At 41.3% G+C, this 19,896-nt stretch overlaps 1 protein-coding gene across 4 annotated transcripts in view; it reads right to left on the bottom strand.

Annotated features, from left to right (window-relative positions):
• GOLIM4 (golgi integral membrane protein 4) overlaps positions 1–19,896 on the bottom strand; it is an 80,476-nt gene that overhangs the window by 26,361 nt on the left and 34,219 nt on the right. For all 4 annotated transcript variants that reach the window (XM_082839724.1, XM_082839726.1, XM_082839723.1 and 1 more), the window contains exons 2-6: positions 10,926–11,000; positions 8,120–8,169; positions 6,420–6,473; positions 4,951–5,101; positions 811–893 (exon numbers count right to left, since the gene is read on the bottom strand). In XM_082839724.1, coding sequence (XP_082695850.1) covers positions 811–893; positions 4,951–5,101; positions 6,420–6,473; positions 8,120–8,169; positions 10,926–11,000 — 413 coding nt within the window. The remainder of the gene's footprint in view (positions 1–810; positions 894–4,950; positions 5,102–6,419; positions 6,474–8,119; positions 8,170–10,925; positions 11,001–19,896) is intronic.

Genomic DNA, 19,896 nt, shown 5'->3' with positions numbered 1-19,896 from the left:
ATTTTACAGGTTGAGTTTTAACATTCTAGGACAAACTCCTCTTGGGCAGACAGTGGCATGAGCACCCAGATGCTGCTTGATTGCTGGTTTGTTTGTTTGTGCAGTATTTGTTAAGTTCCAAAATCTTTGTAGAGGGAAGATTGTGTAATGTATTCCACAATCTAAAATGTGCTACCCAAATATCACAATCACTTACAGTGAAATCAACACACAAAGAAAAATACCTGTTATTAATAAACCTTTGTAAATAAAAAGCTTATTAATCTAACAAACCTGCAACATTACAGCCATACTGGAAATAAGTGAAAAATATTATTAATAATATTTGAATTAACATTTTTATTATAAAAACATTATAACAACAGTGCAGAATATTTGAAAAATAGATGGGGAAATATATAATCCCACTATCCTTAAATAAGTTACAAACGATTTTATATGTTTCCTTTCGGTCTTCTCTACATAATTGTATATAGCTATCATAATAGCCTGAATTCTACTTCATGTACTTATTTTTCACTTAAGATATTAAAGGTATTTCTGTATTGTCAAAAAAAAAAAAAGCTTATTAAGATTGAACCATCTAGCAAAAGAATCATTTCAGTACTAATGGAAATGTTGGGATTTCCAGACCATCGTTTAGCTTATGATACAGAAGTGGTAAAAGTATTGGGCCTGGTCCGGTTTATGCAAAGCCCAAAATAACAGTGTGCATTGTAAAGCATGTCAAATAGGGAACGACTTTTAAGGTCACTCTAAAAAGTAAAGCAGGCAAACACTAAACAGTCCAATGCTGGGTGTTTTTTTTACCTTGACATCTTGCAGCTGTGTGTGCATGTCCTGATGCGCTCTCCTCAGCTGTCTGTTCTCTTCTCTCAAATTGTACACGGATTCTATTTTAGAAAAAGGGAAATCATGCGTAAAGCCCTGGGCCTTTTGGCTCTTGATTCTATTATTTTCACATCTAAAGCCTCACATAACTTTTTCTAGGATTGTTTTGACCTTTGACAGTACCATATTCCAAATCAACAAAACCTATACCATTTTGGGATGTGGCATGGATTCAGCTGGACAACCCAATACAATCTGGTTCAGTGGTTTCAATACATTTAAACAAGCTACACGTCGTAGAAGCTAAGGATTGTTAATTAGTCCTGTGCTAAAAATGAAATGTTTCTGTTAATAAGCAAACCCTTAGGAATGAAATGTAATGGGTAGGGGTCATCTAAGATTTTGATCTCTTCACAAATTAAAAACAGGGCTATCAAAAAGCAAAACCACATTTCTCATAGCATGAATAATTTCCACAGTCCCCAAAAGGTATTTCAGTTACAAAAGCAACTCAAGAAATAAATAAGAGACAGAGAGACACCCCATCTGCTCAAAACTTCTAAATATATTTTCTTTCTCCCACCATTGAGTTCTTGACGGATCCAAATTCTCCCTCCAATAGCTATAGGACAGTTCTTTCCAGGGCTACCATGTGAGACTGTAGCAATCAGAGTGAAGTCTTAAAACCTCCTGAACAACAAGCTCCACTGTTCGGGGAACAACCTCTTGCTAATTTTCCCACATTTTCAGTATCTGGATGGTACAAACTGGCAGCGCTTGGGCTAAACACAACACACAAACATTTTTTTCGGCCCCTGCAGTGTTGGCCCACACATAGTGTCTTCCACATTTGAAGAGCTGTCACCATTTAAAAATCAAGAATCTGGGTCTAATAAGATTCTGGCAACATTAGGCCAGTTCTCATGTGACAGCACTCAGCAGAAGTTAAATGGTGGCTGTGTGACCATAATGACTCATCTCCAACGGGAGATACTGTTGAGAGTGAAAGGGGTGCTGTTAAGAATTATGCTGGGACAGCAGCAGGTGTGGACCTGCACTGTGTTGGGCAAACCGTCCCCAAAGTGGCAGCCACTTGCTGCAGGCAGAACTTTATGTCTCCAGGGTGGCCCTCAGCACAGAAGGAAAGTTCCAGTCACCATCCCGCCTCATACGTTCTGTCCACTTTCACTCCACTAGAGTCCCTGCTTGATCCCCGGGCACTGGCTTCGTGATTGGGTTTGGGGAGAGATCAAGAACAAGGTGGGAAATGTGGCCAGTGGTTGGGTTGTCCACCTACATGTCATACCGGATTTTCTCAAAGGTCAAAACAGGACACTGCGGGGGCTTCCCTGGTGGCGCAGTGGTTGAGAGTCCGCCTGCCGATGCAGGGGACGCGGGTTCGTGCCCCGGTCTGGGAAGATCCCACATGCCGCGGAGAGGCTAGGCCCGTGAGCCATGGCCGCTGAGCCTGCGCTCCGCAACGGGAGAGGCCACAACAGTGAGAGGCCTGCGTACAGCAAACAAAACAAAACAAAACAAAAACGGGACACAGTGGCAATTGAAGAGGACCACAAGTGTGTCATCGGCTGGATGGGCCCTCAGTCTACACACAGGCACACATGCACTTGAAATACCCGAACTTGGCTGACTTTTAAAGGACCTCAGTTTATAACCTTAATGACGGTGTCTCCTGTGCCTTTGCTGTGTGACCCTGAGCAAGTTACCTAACTTTAGCAGGCCTCAATTTCTTCACTTGTTAAATTAGACTAAATATAATGCCCACCTTGCAGGTTGTTATGAGACTTAAATAAGATACCTGTACAAAGAATTTCCCCCAGTACTGGCACATGGAAAACATTTGTTAAGTGTCAGCTATTATTATAACGATAATGGGAAGAATAATCATCTAAGTTTATATATGCTATCAGCTCACAGCTATCCATATTCTAAATTCTAAACTCCCTCCTCGTGTCATAGTAACCTGCCAAAGCCTACTCGGACTACACACATGATAGGTTTGCCACTACAGACCCGCGTCTACCATGATGCATCTATCTTTAATTTACTAACAGGGACCATAATCAAACAAAAGTGCTGATGTGAAAATCACTTATCAAAGTGTCATCAAAGGCACTGTCACATTAAGTTGTTTTAAGTCTCTCTGAGAAACTTCTTCCAAAAATTAATTGATATCAAAAATACCGTTCTCTCTCTCTCTTGCCCTCTGTCTCCATCTCTGTCTCTCTCTATCGCTCCCTCACCCACCAAGGTATTGGTAGATTCTCTCTTCTGATGACAAGAGCCCTATCACTTGCTGTATTTCTACTTTTGTTCTGGGTTCCAGGCCATTAGGCTTGAACTATCTGAGTATGCGGAACTCACAGACAAGTTTTTTCCATGGTTCTGATTTCTTGTTAACATTTTACTATACATGGACTTGGTTTCAAAGAAAGGAGTAACTATAGAGTAGACACAAGATAATATGCCTTTTAGGGCTATTACTAAAATTGAATGAACTAAATTATGTAAAGCATGCCAAGGTCAGACACCTAGAAAATTTTACTTCTCACTCCTTAATGGATCTCCTTCATATCAATATAATTAAATATATTTCCTCAGCTTGGCTCAGGTTTGAAAATGCTAAACAGTGGATCCTACAAGTCAAATGTCCTCCTTCACCACACAAAGGTGTAGCATCCCCAGGGTGGCAAGTGCTGTCTGCGCACTGGAGTCTTCTGGTTCTCTCTTCCTTTTACCACCTTTGTAAGGGCTTTCAGTGTTTAGTCTCTTCCTTTCTCTATTTTGTTATCTTACTGGCTCCTCACCACCCGGCTCACCACCAACAAGCCAAGGCCCCTACATGTCTACATCTCTTGGGTATCATTCTGCTGACATCTGGCTCCATCAAGACCATCTCAACCCTTTGTAAACTGCCTCAGTGGCTATTTAACTCCCAGGTGCCTTTTTGGAATACTTACAGACAAAGTATTCCTATTATTTTGGAATACTGTTATTAGCCTATTATTTTGGAACACTTCGAGACAAAACATTGCAAAAAAAAAGTACAGAAAATCCAAAGGACCCTTCACATGGTTTCTTTCTATGATGACATTTTATATAAAACCAGGAAATTGTTCTTCACCCATGTTTTTGCAAAGCACCAGGATTTCACCCGTGTTTTTGCAAAGCACCAGGATTTCACCCGTGTTTTTGCAAAGCACCAGGATTTCACCCGTGTTTTTGCAAGCACCAGGATTTCACCCGTGTTTTTGCAAAGCACCAGGATTTCACCCGTGTTTTCGCAAACACCAGGATTTCACCCGTGTTTCTGCAAGCACCATGTATGCTTTTAAACCAAATCTCACACTTCAGACTTATTTAGTACCTGGATAGGTGATTGTAGAATATGCTATTGCCCTTTTCCAGAACTCACATGTACTCAGAAGTGATATATTTTGTTCCACATTACTATGAAAATACCTGATGCTGATGCTGGTGGTGGTTAATATAGATTGAAGGTCTACCACGTACCAGTAACTGTTCTAGGTGCTCTGCATAATGTAATGCTCATACCAACTCTACAAGGTTGATACTTTTTATGAATATCCCGCTTTTACAGATGAGGATGGTTTACGCTACACAACTTGCCTGTGGTCATACATAAACTAGTCATTGAAGAGGCCAAGATTCACCAGGGCAGCCTGACTCCAGAGCCTGAGCTTTTTGAAGCTACTATTAGCGGTCAACAGGGAGTCTTTATGCCCCTGTGGAGATTTGGAAATGCATCACTGTAACTGGGGAGCACTGAGGGCATTTTGTGGGTGGGGTCAGAGATGCTAAATGTCTCACAACACACTTAAAAAAAGAGAACTGTCTTGCCCAACATGGCCAATGTGCCCCGTTGAGAAACACTAAGTATTCTATTCTGTTTCCCTAAACAAACCCAAAGAGATAAGTGTGAAACTTCATAAAGAAGTAAGAAGTAACTGGTAAAGGACCACATGTAAGGTAATCAATCAGCAAGCAACAAACAAGATAAAACAAAAGTCTATTGTTCTATTCAAACGTTAATATGAGTATTCATTTCCATGCACACTGACTAATTAGGTTTCCAAATACCTTTTAGCTTAGAAAGCTCTTGTTCTTTCTCTTGCTGCAGCTGCAGGTATCGCTGCTTGTGGTCATTAAATGTCCTACTGAAGTCTTCTCCTTGCCTGCGGTGTTCCTCTTCCAAGTCGCTGTGCTGTTTCTTTAGCTCCTCATGTTGACTCTGCAAAGATGAAAACTTTAGCAGGGATGTACATTCTCTAAATTATATCAGAATCTGTCTCTCGATAGCGTAGCCTTTCTCTTGCCAGAAAGTCAGCACAAATGAAGAAGCAGGCTTCGTTTTCCTCAGACTGCTTTGAATTTGTGCAGCTCCCTTCCATTTCCCTTCCATTCCAAATGAATAGTTTGGGATCATGGCCAAAAATAATTTTCTCCTGAATTTTTAACATTAACGGGAAAAACAAGAAGTTGGAAGTTTGCATGAGAGATGGAAAAGGAAGGGATTTGGGGAAATTCCCAGGGACTCAAGTTACTGTGGAAACAGGGTAAAGCTAACGAAAAAATTACCCCTCCATGGATACTCTAGACTGCCTCTTTCAATCTGATGTTTTCCCAGCAACATTTTTTATTTCCTTTCTTTGATTTTCAGCCTTCCTGGTAACCCAGTTTAAAGAAGGGGGGAAAAAAAGACTTTTTTCCGTTTGGGGGAAGTAATAAATCGACTGTTTATAGAATGATTCTTACTTATACTACTCCTGATTATAACACTGTAATCACAATCTAGATAAATTCTACAGTCTCCAAATGCTTAATGTGAAAGGGTGGTCTGCTTTAATTCATGTATTGCTTTCTTGATAATAGGAAAGATGCCGGTTTCAATAAAAAGCATATGTCCTACTGATATAGGAGAAAACACAACACCAAACAAAAAGCTGGGGGGTAGGGGCTGAAGACAGTGGCGTGGTTTTTTTCCCTGCTGTGCAGGGTGGCATAATGTCTGCTGCTCATCTCTTCTGGCCTGAACAGAAATAATGCATCTCTCTCTCTCTCTCTCTTTTTCAATTTTCCTGACACAATAATGAGTTTTATCCAAGAACCAAGGAAGGAGAATCTTTAAACATAAAGTGTGCTCCTGTGGTAGGCAGAACATTTATTGCACATTAGTAACAGGAAGGCAGCATTTTAATACTTCTACTGCCTCCAGCGCGACTAAGATAAAAGAAAATCTCTAAGAAAAACGACTCTGAGAAATTAGATTTAAAAAACAAACAAAAATCCTTAAAAGATAGAGAACAAAATTAAAAATTAGGTGACCAGAGAGCCTGATTTATAAAAAATGTGTAATGAGCTAAATATGTTCTTTGTAATCAGGTGATAAACATGATGGAGCATTATAATTATATATCACTTTTAGCCAGAAATGACTTTAATATACCATATCACAATACAAATCAACTTTCTGTAAACTTTCCTTGATCACTTAAGTTACTTAGTTAATCCTTTGATTCACTCACGAAGAACAACTTTAAATTACTCACCTTTAACATCTGATGTTGGACATTCAACGCGCTGTACCTGCTATTAGAATCTTGCTGTAAATTGAAAAGCAAACAGTTAACACAAAAATAACAAATTTGGCTCTTTTGCTAACCAGAGCTTAAAGGTCTTAATGGAAGGATTTCACTCATTTCACTTGTGTTAAGTGAAAATGAACTCTAAGCTCGAAACAGGACAATTCTGAGGCCATCTCTTTACTTAATAGCAGAAATGAAGTTTTCACATTCCTCTAAGTTTGCTAGACTTTAATAATGAAAAATCAGGACATGGAATTATGAAACAGCAGCTTGACAGGGCCCTTGGAGGTGATTTACTTCCACTCTCATATTGAGAAGAAAAACTGAGGCCAGAGGCACAGGGGAACTTGTCCTGAGATGCAGCACCGCACATGGCTGATATATTGTGCCCGGTGCTCCAAGGGGAACAGGAGATAAACCAGGCCTCACAAGCTTCGCATGGCTTCCGGGAAGGGAGAGAAAAGGCACTTTCCTGCCTCGAGCTTCAGCGGGTAAGAAATTCTACATACGTGACTTTACCCCAACTAGAATCCAACTCACAGAGTGAGAAACAGAAAGGCTAAGGAACAGGCCAGGGCAAACATTTCCTTTAGTAGCAGAGCCAGGACCAAACCTTGAGCCTACACCTATGGCTGCAGCACGCGCTCCAGGAGTGTGTCTCTGTGTGCCAGTGGAGCATCTTCACATTTGGACCTCACACAAGTCCAGCCATGGGCAACCATAACCAGTGAGTGTGCAAACCACAAACCACCTGAAACTTTTCTCTCCCCAGGCTGCTGTGTTGTTCTATCTTATGTGCCCCACTCCTTGCTTTACCCGTCACCGGTATAAGCACAGCCTCAATTCTTTCTTTCTTTCATATTCTTGCAGCTTCTAAAATGAACTGCATTTTTGCTTTATCATTTTATTTTATCACTTTACCATTTTAATTTGTAATAAATTACATTACAAAATGCACAACAGAATACACACAATTCTGGCTAGGGCTTTTAAAAGCAGGTAAGAGTCGAAAGCTGACAGCCTCCTAGTTATTCAAGGAACAGACTCTTCTCAGTTTTAATACCCCAAAACACCAATACTTTATTCAACCAATGCTTACATATTTTTCTTAGAGTAAGAGAAAAACTTGTTTTTCTCCAGTTAATTTGGACTTAAAAACTTTTTAAACTGCCAATATCATTTATGTATTCATTCGTTCCACAAATGTTTTTGAACATGGGAACTCTAGGCCAGGTACCGTGTCAGACATTACCCAGCAATGTCTATGCAAGTGACAGTAACGTCCTGCAAAGGCAAATTAAAATAAATATCACATTCTATAGAAAAGAGAGACTACAAATGAATAAATAAGTGAATAAAAATAATCTTTTTATGAAGAGATTATGTTATGGTTGAACATTAAGGCTATTTCCAATTTATCACTATCACAGTAATGTGATAAATAAAGGAAGGTAGGTTTTAAAAGAGCAGTTTTTAGGTCTTCCTCTGAGAATCTCTTGGCAAGGAAGGAAGGAAAGGAGAGAGGAAGGGAGGGAGGGAAGGAGGGAAATGTATTTCAGCCCTTCAATCCTAATGATCAACAGAGTAAAAGGTTTTGCGACCATATTTCCCCCTCTTGCAAGTTTCGTGAAATAAAAAATTAAGGGAGAAAAAAAAAAACTCACCCTTCCCTTATTTAGTGTTTCTTGTGCTTCTAATTTATAAACCAGAAAATCTAGAAAATACAAAATGGAGAAAATAGAGTATAAGTTAATTCACTGTGGCATTTTTAGACATCTAAAAGAACATAGGCGTACTTTACTCAGACCTAAAAAATGTTTCAGGTTTAAGACAATCTACTTGGTGACTTATATACTTTGTCTTTTAATGCTTTAGCAAGAGTTGAAAAAAACTGTTATATAATTTTCCTCTTTACCTTTAAGTTGTGAATCTTGTATCAACAAAATACACACTATAACCAACTGATTAAAAGTGCATTTAGAATGTGTACTTGGTGATGAACTGTCCTTGAAATTAAGGAGAAAAAAAACATGAAGTGCACCTAAGGACAGAGATGGTTTATTGCCAGCCACTAGATGGCACACGAAAATCATTCAGGACCTGAAAAGGAAATCAAGCCGTGGAAACCATCTTTAATGCTCTTAAGGCTTTATTATCCACTAGATGGCTCTATAAAATCACTCTGCTTTTGAAGACAAGGGAAATCCAAATCCTATCAAAGCATTTTAATGATCTGAAACATCTCGGTAAAACATTCTAGCCCACACTGCCCTCCTCTGTTCTCCCTCCTTCTACCTCACACCAAGGCAATCAGACGGAACATCTCACTTCAATCTCAAGATTTACCAAAAAGATGAATAAATAAAAATAGAATGCAGGAGAAATGTCTATTTAGGTCTTCTGCCCATTTTTGGATTGGGTTGTTTGTTTTTTTGTTATTGAGCTGCATGAGCTGCTTATAAATTTTGGAGATTAATCCTTTGTCAGTTGCTTCATTTGCAAATATTTTCTCCCATTCTGAGGGTTGTCTTTTCGTCTTGTTTATGGTTTCCTTTGCTGTGCAAAAGCTTTGAAGTTTCATTAGGTCCCATTTGTTTATTTTTGTTTTTATTTCCATTTCTCTAGGAGGTGGGTCAAAAAGGATCTTGCTGTGATTTATGTCATAGAGTGTTCTGCCTATGTTTTCCTCTAAGAGTTTGATAGTTTCTGGCCTTACATTTAGGTCTTTAATCCATTTTGAGTTTATTTTTGTGTATGGTGTTAGGGAGTGATCTAATCTCATACTTTTACATGTACCTGTCCAGTTTTCCCAGCACCACTTATTGAAGAGGCTGTCCTTTCTCCACTGTACATTTCTGCCTCCTTTATCAAAGATAAGGTGACCATATTTCTCCAAAGAAGATATACAGACTGCCAACAAACACATGAAAGAATGCTCAACATCATTAATCATTAGAGAAATGCAAATCAAAACTACAATGAGATATCATCTCACACTGGTCAGAATGGCCATCATCAAAAAATCTAGAAACAATAAATGCTGGAGAGGGTATGGAGAAAAGGGAACACTCTTGCACTGCTGGTGGGAATGTGAATTGGTACAGCCACTATGGAGAGCAGTATGGAGGTTCCTTAAAAAACTACAAATAGAACTACCATATGACCCAGCAATCCCACTACTGGGCATATACCCTGAGAAAACCATAATTCAAAAAGAGTCATGTACCAGAATGTTCATTGCAGCTCTATTTACAATAGCCCAGAGATGGAAACAACCTAAGTGTCCATCATCGGATGAATGGATAAAGAAGATGTGGCACATATATACAATGGAATATTACTCGGCCATAAAAAGAAACGAGATTGAGCTATTTGTAATGAAGTGGATAGACCTAGAGTCTGTCATACAGAGTGAAGTAAGTCAGAAAGAGAAAGACAAATACTGTATGCTAACACATATATATGGAATTTAAGAAAAAAAAATGTCATGAAGAACGTAGGGGTAAGACAGGAATAAAGACACAGACTTACTAGAGAATGGACTTGAGGATATGGGGAGAAGGAAGGGTAAGCTGTGACAAAGTGAGAGAGAGGCATGGACATATATACACTACCAAACGTAAGGTAGATAGCTACTGGGAAGCAGCCACATAGCACAGGGAGATCAGCTCGGTGCTTTGTGACCGCCTGGAGGGGTGGGATAGGGAGGGTGGGAGGGAGGGAGACACAAGCGGGAAGAGATATGGGAACATATATATATGCGTAACTGATTCACTTTGTTATACAGCAGAAACCAATACACCATTGTAAAGCAATTATACTCCAATAAAGAAGTAAAAAAAAAAAAAAGAATACAGGTAATTTCAAACCACAACCTGTATAAGCTCCATGCTTTATAGAAAAACTCTGATAAAAATCAACAGCATTGCCTAATACCTGTGCTAAATGTTGATCTTTCAAACCAAACCAATCAGTTGTGCCAATAAAGCCTTTACCACAAGATGAAAACAGGTGTATAACCTAAAAGACATTGTAAAATAAGATCAATTCATTACGTTCTAAATGTACATGTATACGTATACGTTTATATAACGTTTGTCATATTCTGGACAACACATGCTGTTACTTTTCCTGGATGCCTGTGGACGGAAGTCAGGCGTTAGTAACGTATGCATTGATAATATTCAAAGAAAAACTGTGTGTTATTTCCAAAGCAATACATATAACCAATATATGAATGACCTCAAAGTGGCACCAACTGAATGAAAGATTCTAAATCTAGTCTTGAGCAGGAATTATTTTGTCGCAATGTATAGCATATTGCTTGGTATCTCCTTCTCCATCCACCAAATAAAACTGACTTTGGGTGATCTGAAAAATTTCTTAGCAAAAAAATAGTAAAGCAAGTACGTGATGCTTCAAAGAAGAGTATGATAAAAACACAGAACATGAATTACATTATTTATTTACCTTCCTTTGCTTTCTTATGTTCAAGTCTTTCCTTTTGCAAGGATTTCTCTAATCTTGATCTGTGTTCATACACAACTGGAAAAAAAAAAGTTAAAACTTATCTTCAAAGAATTAGAAATTCTAAGGTAAAATTAACATCAATTTTCAAAACAGGAAGAAGACAGTTTAGAGTCCTTTCACAATTAAAATTAAAACGTATGCATTTTAAGTTCCACATTCTTGGTAAAAGATGGACACGATAAGAGGCATAATTCTGGGCTGACTCCTATGCAGTCTGCCCCTCTGTAAAACCAACACTCTGGAAGAGGCTTCCACCTTCTTGTCCTCATGCTTCTGGAACATGAGTCTGCGTGAGGCTCCAGGTCTCTTCCCGGACAAGTGAGTCCACGCTCACGACTTCAGCCAACATCTACACGGCACTTACCCTCACATCTGTGTGTCCAGCTCCCACCTCTCTCTCAGGTGCTAGGAGAGGATTTCCACCCAGATATCCCATAAGTACTGCCAAGTCAACATGAGCTGCGTGAGTCTCAGTGAAAGATGCCTGGGTGGGTGAGGAAACCTCAGCAGCATACTAAGGCTTGCTGAAAGAAGGGGTGGATTCCGCCATGTCAGGAAAAACTTAGGTAAGATAGCCACAGAGATGAAGGAGGGAGAGACTCTCCGCACTAAAGAACCTATACAAGTGCCCACAAAGGAACAAGTCAGGTTTACATCTGCCATGGCAGGAAACCCAAGGCAAACTGATGTCCTGCTGTAGGACCTTCCTGCACTTTACCAACCCCACCTCCCCCATCTACTCTGCAGTAGCTGGAGTTGCCTGTGGAGTGCAGGAGAGAGAGCAGATGTGTTAGGGGGAAAATAGGCAGAAGCCCATCGGGACTCTCTCCCACACTACAGGCTTCACATCTACAGCAAACGGGAGCTGCAAGAGTGGGAAAAGCTTTACCTTTAAATGAAAAAAATTTGTATTACTACACTGGACTAGACCAGACACGATCCTTACTAAACCAAGACTGTGTTTATGGATAAAAGTTACCGAAAGATTTTTTTCTTTCTTTGATCTGAGAGAAGCTGTAAAGTAGTGAAGTCTGTCTTAGATTTCATGCAGGGACAGAAAACCCAGCTCCGCAGAGTGGTTGGAATAGGGGAGAGAAGGAGAGAACAAAGTTACGTTTCTGACGCGCCCTTTAATCCTGTTTGTTCAGCATTACGGTCCCAAATGATCTCATTCCCTGCAAGCTCAGCCAAGTCTGTCACTTGGTTCTGTTACCAGCCCTAGCTCCCCATGACTACCTAAGATACAAGTCAATCACCAGCCGCTGACTGTCCGTCCCGTGCATACAGCTGCCCGACACTGCCAGCCGCCTAGAGTTGCCATGGTCGCAGCAACTCCCCTCCCTGACATCTGCTTGTTGCTGCTGGACCCCCTGCCCCGTCCCTCCCCCCGCCCCTTCCCCACTGCCACCCCTGCCAGTTACCAGCTATCTCTGTCCTCCTTCCAACACGCCCATCATCTCCAGGGTCCTTCCCCTTCTCCCAACACTGCATCTCTCATCTTGGTGTCCCATAGAAACCTGCCATTCCCAGGGCTCCATCTACGACTCCCACAGCCCCTAGCTCTCCTCACACCGCTGCTAACATCTCAGTCCAGAACTCCTAGAAGGCCTGCCACCAGCCAAACTGGTATGGTGTCATCCCCTGATGGCATGCCTGCCCCAAACTCATCTTTCCCCTCAATTCAGCCTCCCATTAGTCATCAAAATAATGAGCTCCTCCATTCCCTTTCTCCACTTGGGTTCCTATTCTGTTCAACAGATGATCCCTCCCACTCCCCCAGTGCTATTACTACAAAGGGATCTAATCCAACTCCCCAGTTATTGAGCTGCTGCGATGTACCTGGCACCATATTAGGAGCAGAAATGCAAAATGAATAGACATGGGCTTTGGCCTCAAGAAGCTCTAGTCCAACACAGGAGATAGATTAGGTAATTTTAAATAATTAGAGCCAAATGCATTTGGCATACTAAAAGCCCAGTGAAAGAGAGGGGTGAGCTCTGGATGGGAGAGGAGTGAGGGGAGATTCTCAGAGGTGACAATCTCTTGGCTGGCTTTGGGAGTGAAGAACAATTTGGTAGATGGGAGCCCCACAGGAGAAGGGCACTGCTGGAAAACATCACAGGGACAAAGACACAGAGGTGTTGGAACTGGACTAAAGGCAGCTGTGCTTCAAAAAGCTTGGCTCCAAGTGCACTGTTGAGAAATTAGACTTTTTTCAACCATATAGGTGTACAGTAGATAAGTCTCTCGGCCAATTCCTGAAAGCCTATTAACACCAAGAGGTTCCTTGGATTGGTACTAACACTACCATCTTGAATGACATTTGGAATGAGGGAGGGAAAACAAAGACTAGAGCTGGGGAGCCTCACCAAGCCAGACCCAGAACTGCCTGCCCATAGTCTGAGAATTTCCACCAGGTAGCGGAGGCTCGCAGGGAAATAGATAAATTACAGTGTGATCATGATATACACAGGCAAGAACAGGATGCCATGGGAACACCTAAGCTCCGCAGCTGGAAGGAACAACACTCCCTCATCTCCAATCCACTGGCCAAAGTTCCCACGGTCTGGGAAGAAGGTCAAAGGAACATAAACATGCCGGGTAACAGGGAATCTGGGTGCACTAACGGGACAATTTCAGCAAGCATGTACATCACTTTCAAAGAAGGGTCAACAGGCAAAGGAGTCAAGATCTTGCTCTAATGGAGTCAAAAGTGGCAGCAGGGGTCCTGAGTCTAGGGGGCTCCTGAAGGGAGGTCAGGACCCTTATGGGGAGACAATCCAGCCTAGCAACACCCGAGATAACAACAACAACAAAACCCAGCAGCAGCACAGCCAAGAAAACACATGTGGGGGGCTGCTTCCCACCATCCCCCCACCTCAGACTCTGGATGTTAACTATTACCATGGAAGGGTAAGGATGGCGGCAAACGTCGTAGTTACAACTTGTAATCCTGTGAAATTCTTCCTGACTTAATAAAATATGGCAGCAGTCACTCAACGTCACGTGGCACGTCACGAGAGAATGGAGCAGCAGTGGCTGACCGCGGAACGCTTACCTTTGGTTTAGGCAGCAGAAAACTCATCTGCAGGATTTCATCCTCAATAAGGGCGGAGGGTCCACTAGATTCCACCTAGCGGAGAGCGGGTGTGGGGACTGGACTGAGGAGCGCTCTATGTGGGGGGCAGGGGAGACGGTGCTCCGTGCTTTACTCTCTTCCCTGCGATTCAGCCAGGAGGATAACGTGCCACCGGCTGGTCCAAAGTCCCCATCGACCAAACTGTCTTTGACAGTTGTAGGTATAATGGGGATTTAGACATTCGACATCTTAAGAGCAACGTGTCTCAAGAGCTAGAAGATCCTAGGACACACAGTTAGAAACTTTCGTAGATCACCTAAAGAGATGCTATACGATGTCCACAAAGAGGAGAGCATGTTTATGGATTACAGTCCACATCCGAAGGTCTTGGGAAATCCGAGACTATTCATGAATCCATAAAATGGCATCACTCATAGCATGACCTAAGGCATGAATAACGTGCTTTTGCAAATGCAGCAGAAAAAAGATGTGGTAAACAGGAATAGAGGCTATATGTGAGGAACCGTGAGGTAACTGTACTATTAATATTATCTTACTCAGAACTGGTCATTATGACAGCCACCAGCTTCTAGTCCTGACATATAACCTAAGAATTCAGAAATGGTTTGAGGGTTGAGAACATCACCGAGGAGGAAGGTGAGAGAATGGAGCAGCAGTGACTGACGGAAAGCTGGAGAAGTGCTCAGAAAAAGAAAAAAAAAAAAAAAAAACCCAAACCGAAAAGGAACCTTAAACTATAGGCTGAGGAAACCACGTTAGATAAAGGAAAGTGAGAGTAAAAATTAACCCTTAGAATTAGAAACTCTAGAAGGAATGGGAGAAGGAAAGAGGCAGGCGGTACGTAAAGGTCGAGAGCACAGACTCTGGTGTCTGGGTTCAAGTCCCAGATTCATTCCTTATGGGGAGAGTTGCCGAACTTCTTTGTGCTTCAGTTTCTTTATATGGTACATGGGAATAAAAACAGTGCCCATCCCTTTGGGTGGATGTCAGGGAGGGCTAAATGAGTTAATTGATGTGAAGTGCTTCAAACACGGCAAGGTACAGAGTAAATGGCAGAAAAATACTAAAATATTTTTTCAGCTACCTGTGATGGCTTCAAAGTGCCAGAGAATCAATCAGGTGATTCCCTGAGCTCTTTCAACCCTACAATTAAAGTCTAATAATAACAAAGTAATACACATATACATTGAGAGAGAGACTTGAAACAGCAATGAAATACTGATCTCAGTTTCCTGTTACTTAAAAAAAAAAAAAATTCCCTTAAAAAGGGGGGAGGGTTGCGAAAAATCATTCTAATAGCTTAGTAAAACCTATAAGCCTATTTTCTAATAAAAATTGAAGAACAGCAAAAGGGACCAGATAGAATCTTTGTGTTCTTGTGGCTCTTCTAGAAAATTTCCCTATCAATTAAACACACACACACACACACACACACACACACACGCTACCCTTAATTCTTTAGCATGCATTCTCCAGGCTTTGGGGCTGGTGATTTATCTAGATAGGTTTACTGCTTTGCTTAGAAGGAGGATTGCTAATCAATCCCTGTCACCTATCTCTTTTTCTATTGATACTCGGAAGTCAAGGGCATCAGTCAAGATGAAGCCAAACTGCTAGAACCTTTGCAACAAAAAAGGTATATAATTAATATCCTCAAAGCACCCATCAGGTTAAAGAAAAAATAAGTATAAAAATAATGGTTCAATCTCAGCATTCAAGATCGTTAATGCAGACCAACACTGCAACAGGGATAGGATGTGAATCATAAGAACTCGTGAGAGAAGGATGAAAATCCACAATACTCATCATCTCCCCTGCTTACTGACAAGGAGTTTAATATTTTCCATGCAGTCAAGGGTGGAAAGAGTTTTTATTCCCCCCTTAACTCACTCAAGAGTTTAAAAATATGCCAGCTTCCGACAGCAATTTTCCACTTTAACTCTGACTTCCATCCAAAAGGCACAGAGAAATTAGGTGCAGGCATCCACTTAGGGGTAAAATATATATCTATGACATTTCATCTATGACAAACTGCTCCAATTCAGAATTAGAAAACAACAGTTTAAAATTAGACAGAAGGGCTTCCCTGGTGGCGCAGTGGTTGAGAGTCCGCCTGCCGATGCAGGGGACACGGGTTCGTGCCCCAGTCCGGGAAGATCCCACATGCCGCGGAGCAGCTGGGTCTGTGAGCCATGGCCGCTGGGCCTGTGCATCCGGAGCCTGTGCTCCGCAACGGGAGAGGCCACAACAGTGAGAGGCCCGCGTACCGCAAAAAATAAAAAATAAAAATAAATAAAATTAGACAGAAAACACTGCTAAGTGTTTTAACACCTTAAGCCAAGGGAGGGCAAGGTTTCTTTGGCAGAAGCAACAGCCTATGAAATTTTGCTTTCAGTCCCGACGACAACACAGGGTTTTATCTTTAAAAAAAAAAACACACAACCGAGTCTTGGTATGAAAGGCACACAATTCAACTTGTGAAAACATTGATTTGTGAGTACCTTTATCATTTTACAGGTGATAAAACTTAAAATGAACAAATTAGTGTTTTGATAATTGTGGCTGAAGATACTTAAGTAGGACAGCAAGAGCGATGACAAAAAAGGAAAATAAATTGAAATCACTATAGTTCTCAGAAGATAATATTCTTGAGGTTTTGCTTTATTTTGGTGTTTTAGGCCTAAAATCGTAGATATTTATTATGTCTTTACGAACAGTTCTCAACTGTGGTTCTAACTGGCCAGAAGTGGGCTGGAGGCCAGCCACTTGTCCACCCACCTCCTCCGCTGCACAATGAGCTGGTAATTAACATGAAGACAACATCATAGATACAGTTTTCCAATTATCTTTCCTTCCTTCTTTCATCATTTCACCTCATAAGAAGTCTGAGAAAGAATACCAAAGATCTTCTTAGAAAACAACCCGTATAAAACAAGTAAAAAGACAAAAGAAGGGAGACACCTATTACCATTTTGAGGATCACACTGGATCCCCCTGCAGCCCCCGTGAGTGGGCAAAGGCACCCCTAAGGCTCTACTTTGGTGTCTCCACCCCACTCTTTCCACAAAGTCTGCCCCATCCTCCTGACTCATGGAGCGTTTTTCTCACAGGTAACTCCTAAACCATTAAGTCCAGCTTTGGCTTCTCACCCCCTTCCGGTTTTACAACTTCCAGTACAATTCAACCTTTCCGGTCTGCTTGACCATTGATGGCTGAATTTGAATTATGGTTAGTTCCCTTGGTCACATCGCAGGCCTGGGGGCAAAACCTCCCAATGGCTTCCCGTCACGACTTGAGCGAAACCCACAGCCCTCACGAGGCTTCACCCCATCGTCCATCCTGCTCCAGCCACAGCGGCCTCCTCAGCATCCCCCGAACATGCGAGGCGAGCTCTCACTTCAGCGCCTCACACTGCCTCTTCCTGGCAGCCCCGCTGCTCCTCCTCCAGGCATCTGTGTGACTAGCTCCCTCACTTCCCTCAGGTCTTTACTAGAAAGATACCTTCTCATCAGATCCTTTCCTGGACAACCTAAGACTGCCACCTGCTTCCCACCCTCAACACTTCCAGGCTCCCTCCCCACTTCATTTTTCTCCTTAGTCCTTAACTCTTTCTATTAATTTTTTTTACTTTTGGGGGCCTTATTTATTGCCTTTCTATCTCACTAGAATATAAGCTCAGTCAGGGCAAGAATTTCTCGTTTGATTTATTTCAGTGTTGTATCCCTGTTACAGTGAGTTACAGGCATTCAACAGATAATGAATGAATGAATGAATGAATGAACTATGTGTGCCATGAAGACTGGGATTGGCTAGCTCCTCTTTCCTTCTCTTCTATATTCCCAGCCCTCACTACCACTTCAGTTCCAATCCCCCAGCTCCTAATATCTAGTGGTATTCAATAATACTTGAGAAATAAATGAATGCATTTAGAAGATATTTCATTCTCTTCCTCATTTGCCTGCCATCCTTTAAGTCCCAGCATTTTTAACTGAATTTCCATATTTGTTGGCTCATTAGTACGCACATATCCCAGAGAATAGACAGATAACAGAATAGAGACTAAATATAAATTTATCTGTTGATGTATCGGCTCATAAGATTACCATTAGTTAAATCAGAGCCCTGAAATATAGAAGTTTTCAGAATGCTGAGAGGAAAAAAAGGACAGTCTGATTAGGTATTTTTCTACTTCATGGCAATTGCTGTATTTTTTTTTTTTTTTTTTTTTGTGGTACGCGGGCCTCTCACTGTTGTGGCCTCTCCCGTTGCGGAGCACAGGCTCCGGATGCGCAGGCTCAGCGGCCATGGCTCACGGGCCCAGCCGCTCCGCGGCATGTGGGATCTTCCTGGACCGGGGCATGAGCCCGCGTCCCCTGCATCGGCAGGCAGACTCTCAACCACTGAGCCACCAGGGAAGGCCCTGCTGTATTTATTTTTTTACTGCACACTAAAGTTCCTATAATAGTTCATAAAGTGTCTATTTTTAAGTTTGCTAATGCATACAGTTTATGAAGTCATTTAAATGGAATTTTAAACATGATTTGAATTGGTGCCTAACTGCCTTTCTTATTTTGGATAAAACTATACAAAGGCTTTCCCTCATGACACTATCTAATTGAGATGTGGCTTTTTCAAACAAGTATTATATTAGCTGACTTAAGATATATGTCTTCACACAAGTCTTCTTCTTGGCATTCTTTCAAGTGGTGAGCTACTAATAATCATTCTTATTATTAGAGGAAATCTATTCACTCCTCATGAAATAATTCTACTCTTAGCTGCTCAGAGCTATCATAGCACCAGCAGTATTCCAGGCCCCTTGGGAGACACTAAAGTACAGGCATTACTCTTATAAAAAGCTTCTAGTCAACAAATTTGGGTTGCGAGAGGAGGCTAAGACAGTAAAAACAGTAAGAAGACAATTAGAGATCACCAAAGGTTAGGTAAGCCAGGATGACAGAATGGCCTGCTGAGCCAGCAGATTTTTACATATAATCTCTTGGTAAGCTAAGAGAAAAATTATCCTCCTGTCCCATGAAAATATGGGACTCAACAAAGTAAAAGTTACATCCTCAAAGGCATGAATAAGTACATATGTGTATATATTAGAAACTTAGGAATTCACAGTAAGAGAAGTAAAAGTTATTCTAACATCAGATGTATATACATAGACCCTCTAGAGTAATATGCTTATCTAGCAATCAGATTTCAGCTGGACTGCATCACAGCATTTCAAGAAATAATGCATGAGAGAGAGGATTAGGTTTCTGGTCACCCAAAACTGATGCAAGGGTATATAAGAATGCTCTTCAGATGGGCTAAAATAGGCAAAAGCACATTGGTTCTATAATGGAACTAAGAATTTATGCATAAACTTCTCAAAATCGATGTGCTTGATCCAAACGTAAAAGACATTTCTTAAGTTACCTGATTTCTTCATGGAAACCTGCTTCTATGGACACTTCAAGGAATGCCAGCATCTTTGCTGGCATTTTTTAGAGAAAAACCTAAAATCCAGGACTCAAGTATCAACCCTGTTGTATAAACCTGTATCTCAGAGAATACACACAACTCAGGGAGCATGAGCTGGGCTGCAACTGGCTTCTCCTTCAAACCAATGAAGCAGTACACAAGCAACCCCATCTTCATCCAAACTGCCAGTGTCAAGTTTTCACTTCAAAATGTGAAGGTATGCAACGTGTCTTGGAAATGGCTTCATAAAAAACCTGGCTTATAAAGAGATATGTAAAGCCTCTTCTCTATTGCATCCTGAATATTACATTCTACAAATCAAACAAATATTCACTGAGC

This window comes from Leucopleurus acutus, assembly GCF_964270905.1.
Source record: "Leucopleurus acutus genome assembly, chromosome: 5".
NCBI lineage: Eukaryota > Metazoa > Chordata > Mammalia > Artiodactyla > Delphinidae > Leucopleurus > Leucopleurus acutus.
The sequence above is the reverse complement of the archived record's forward strand: the minus strand, read 5'-3'. Positions and strand labels throughout refer to the sequence as shown.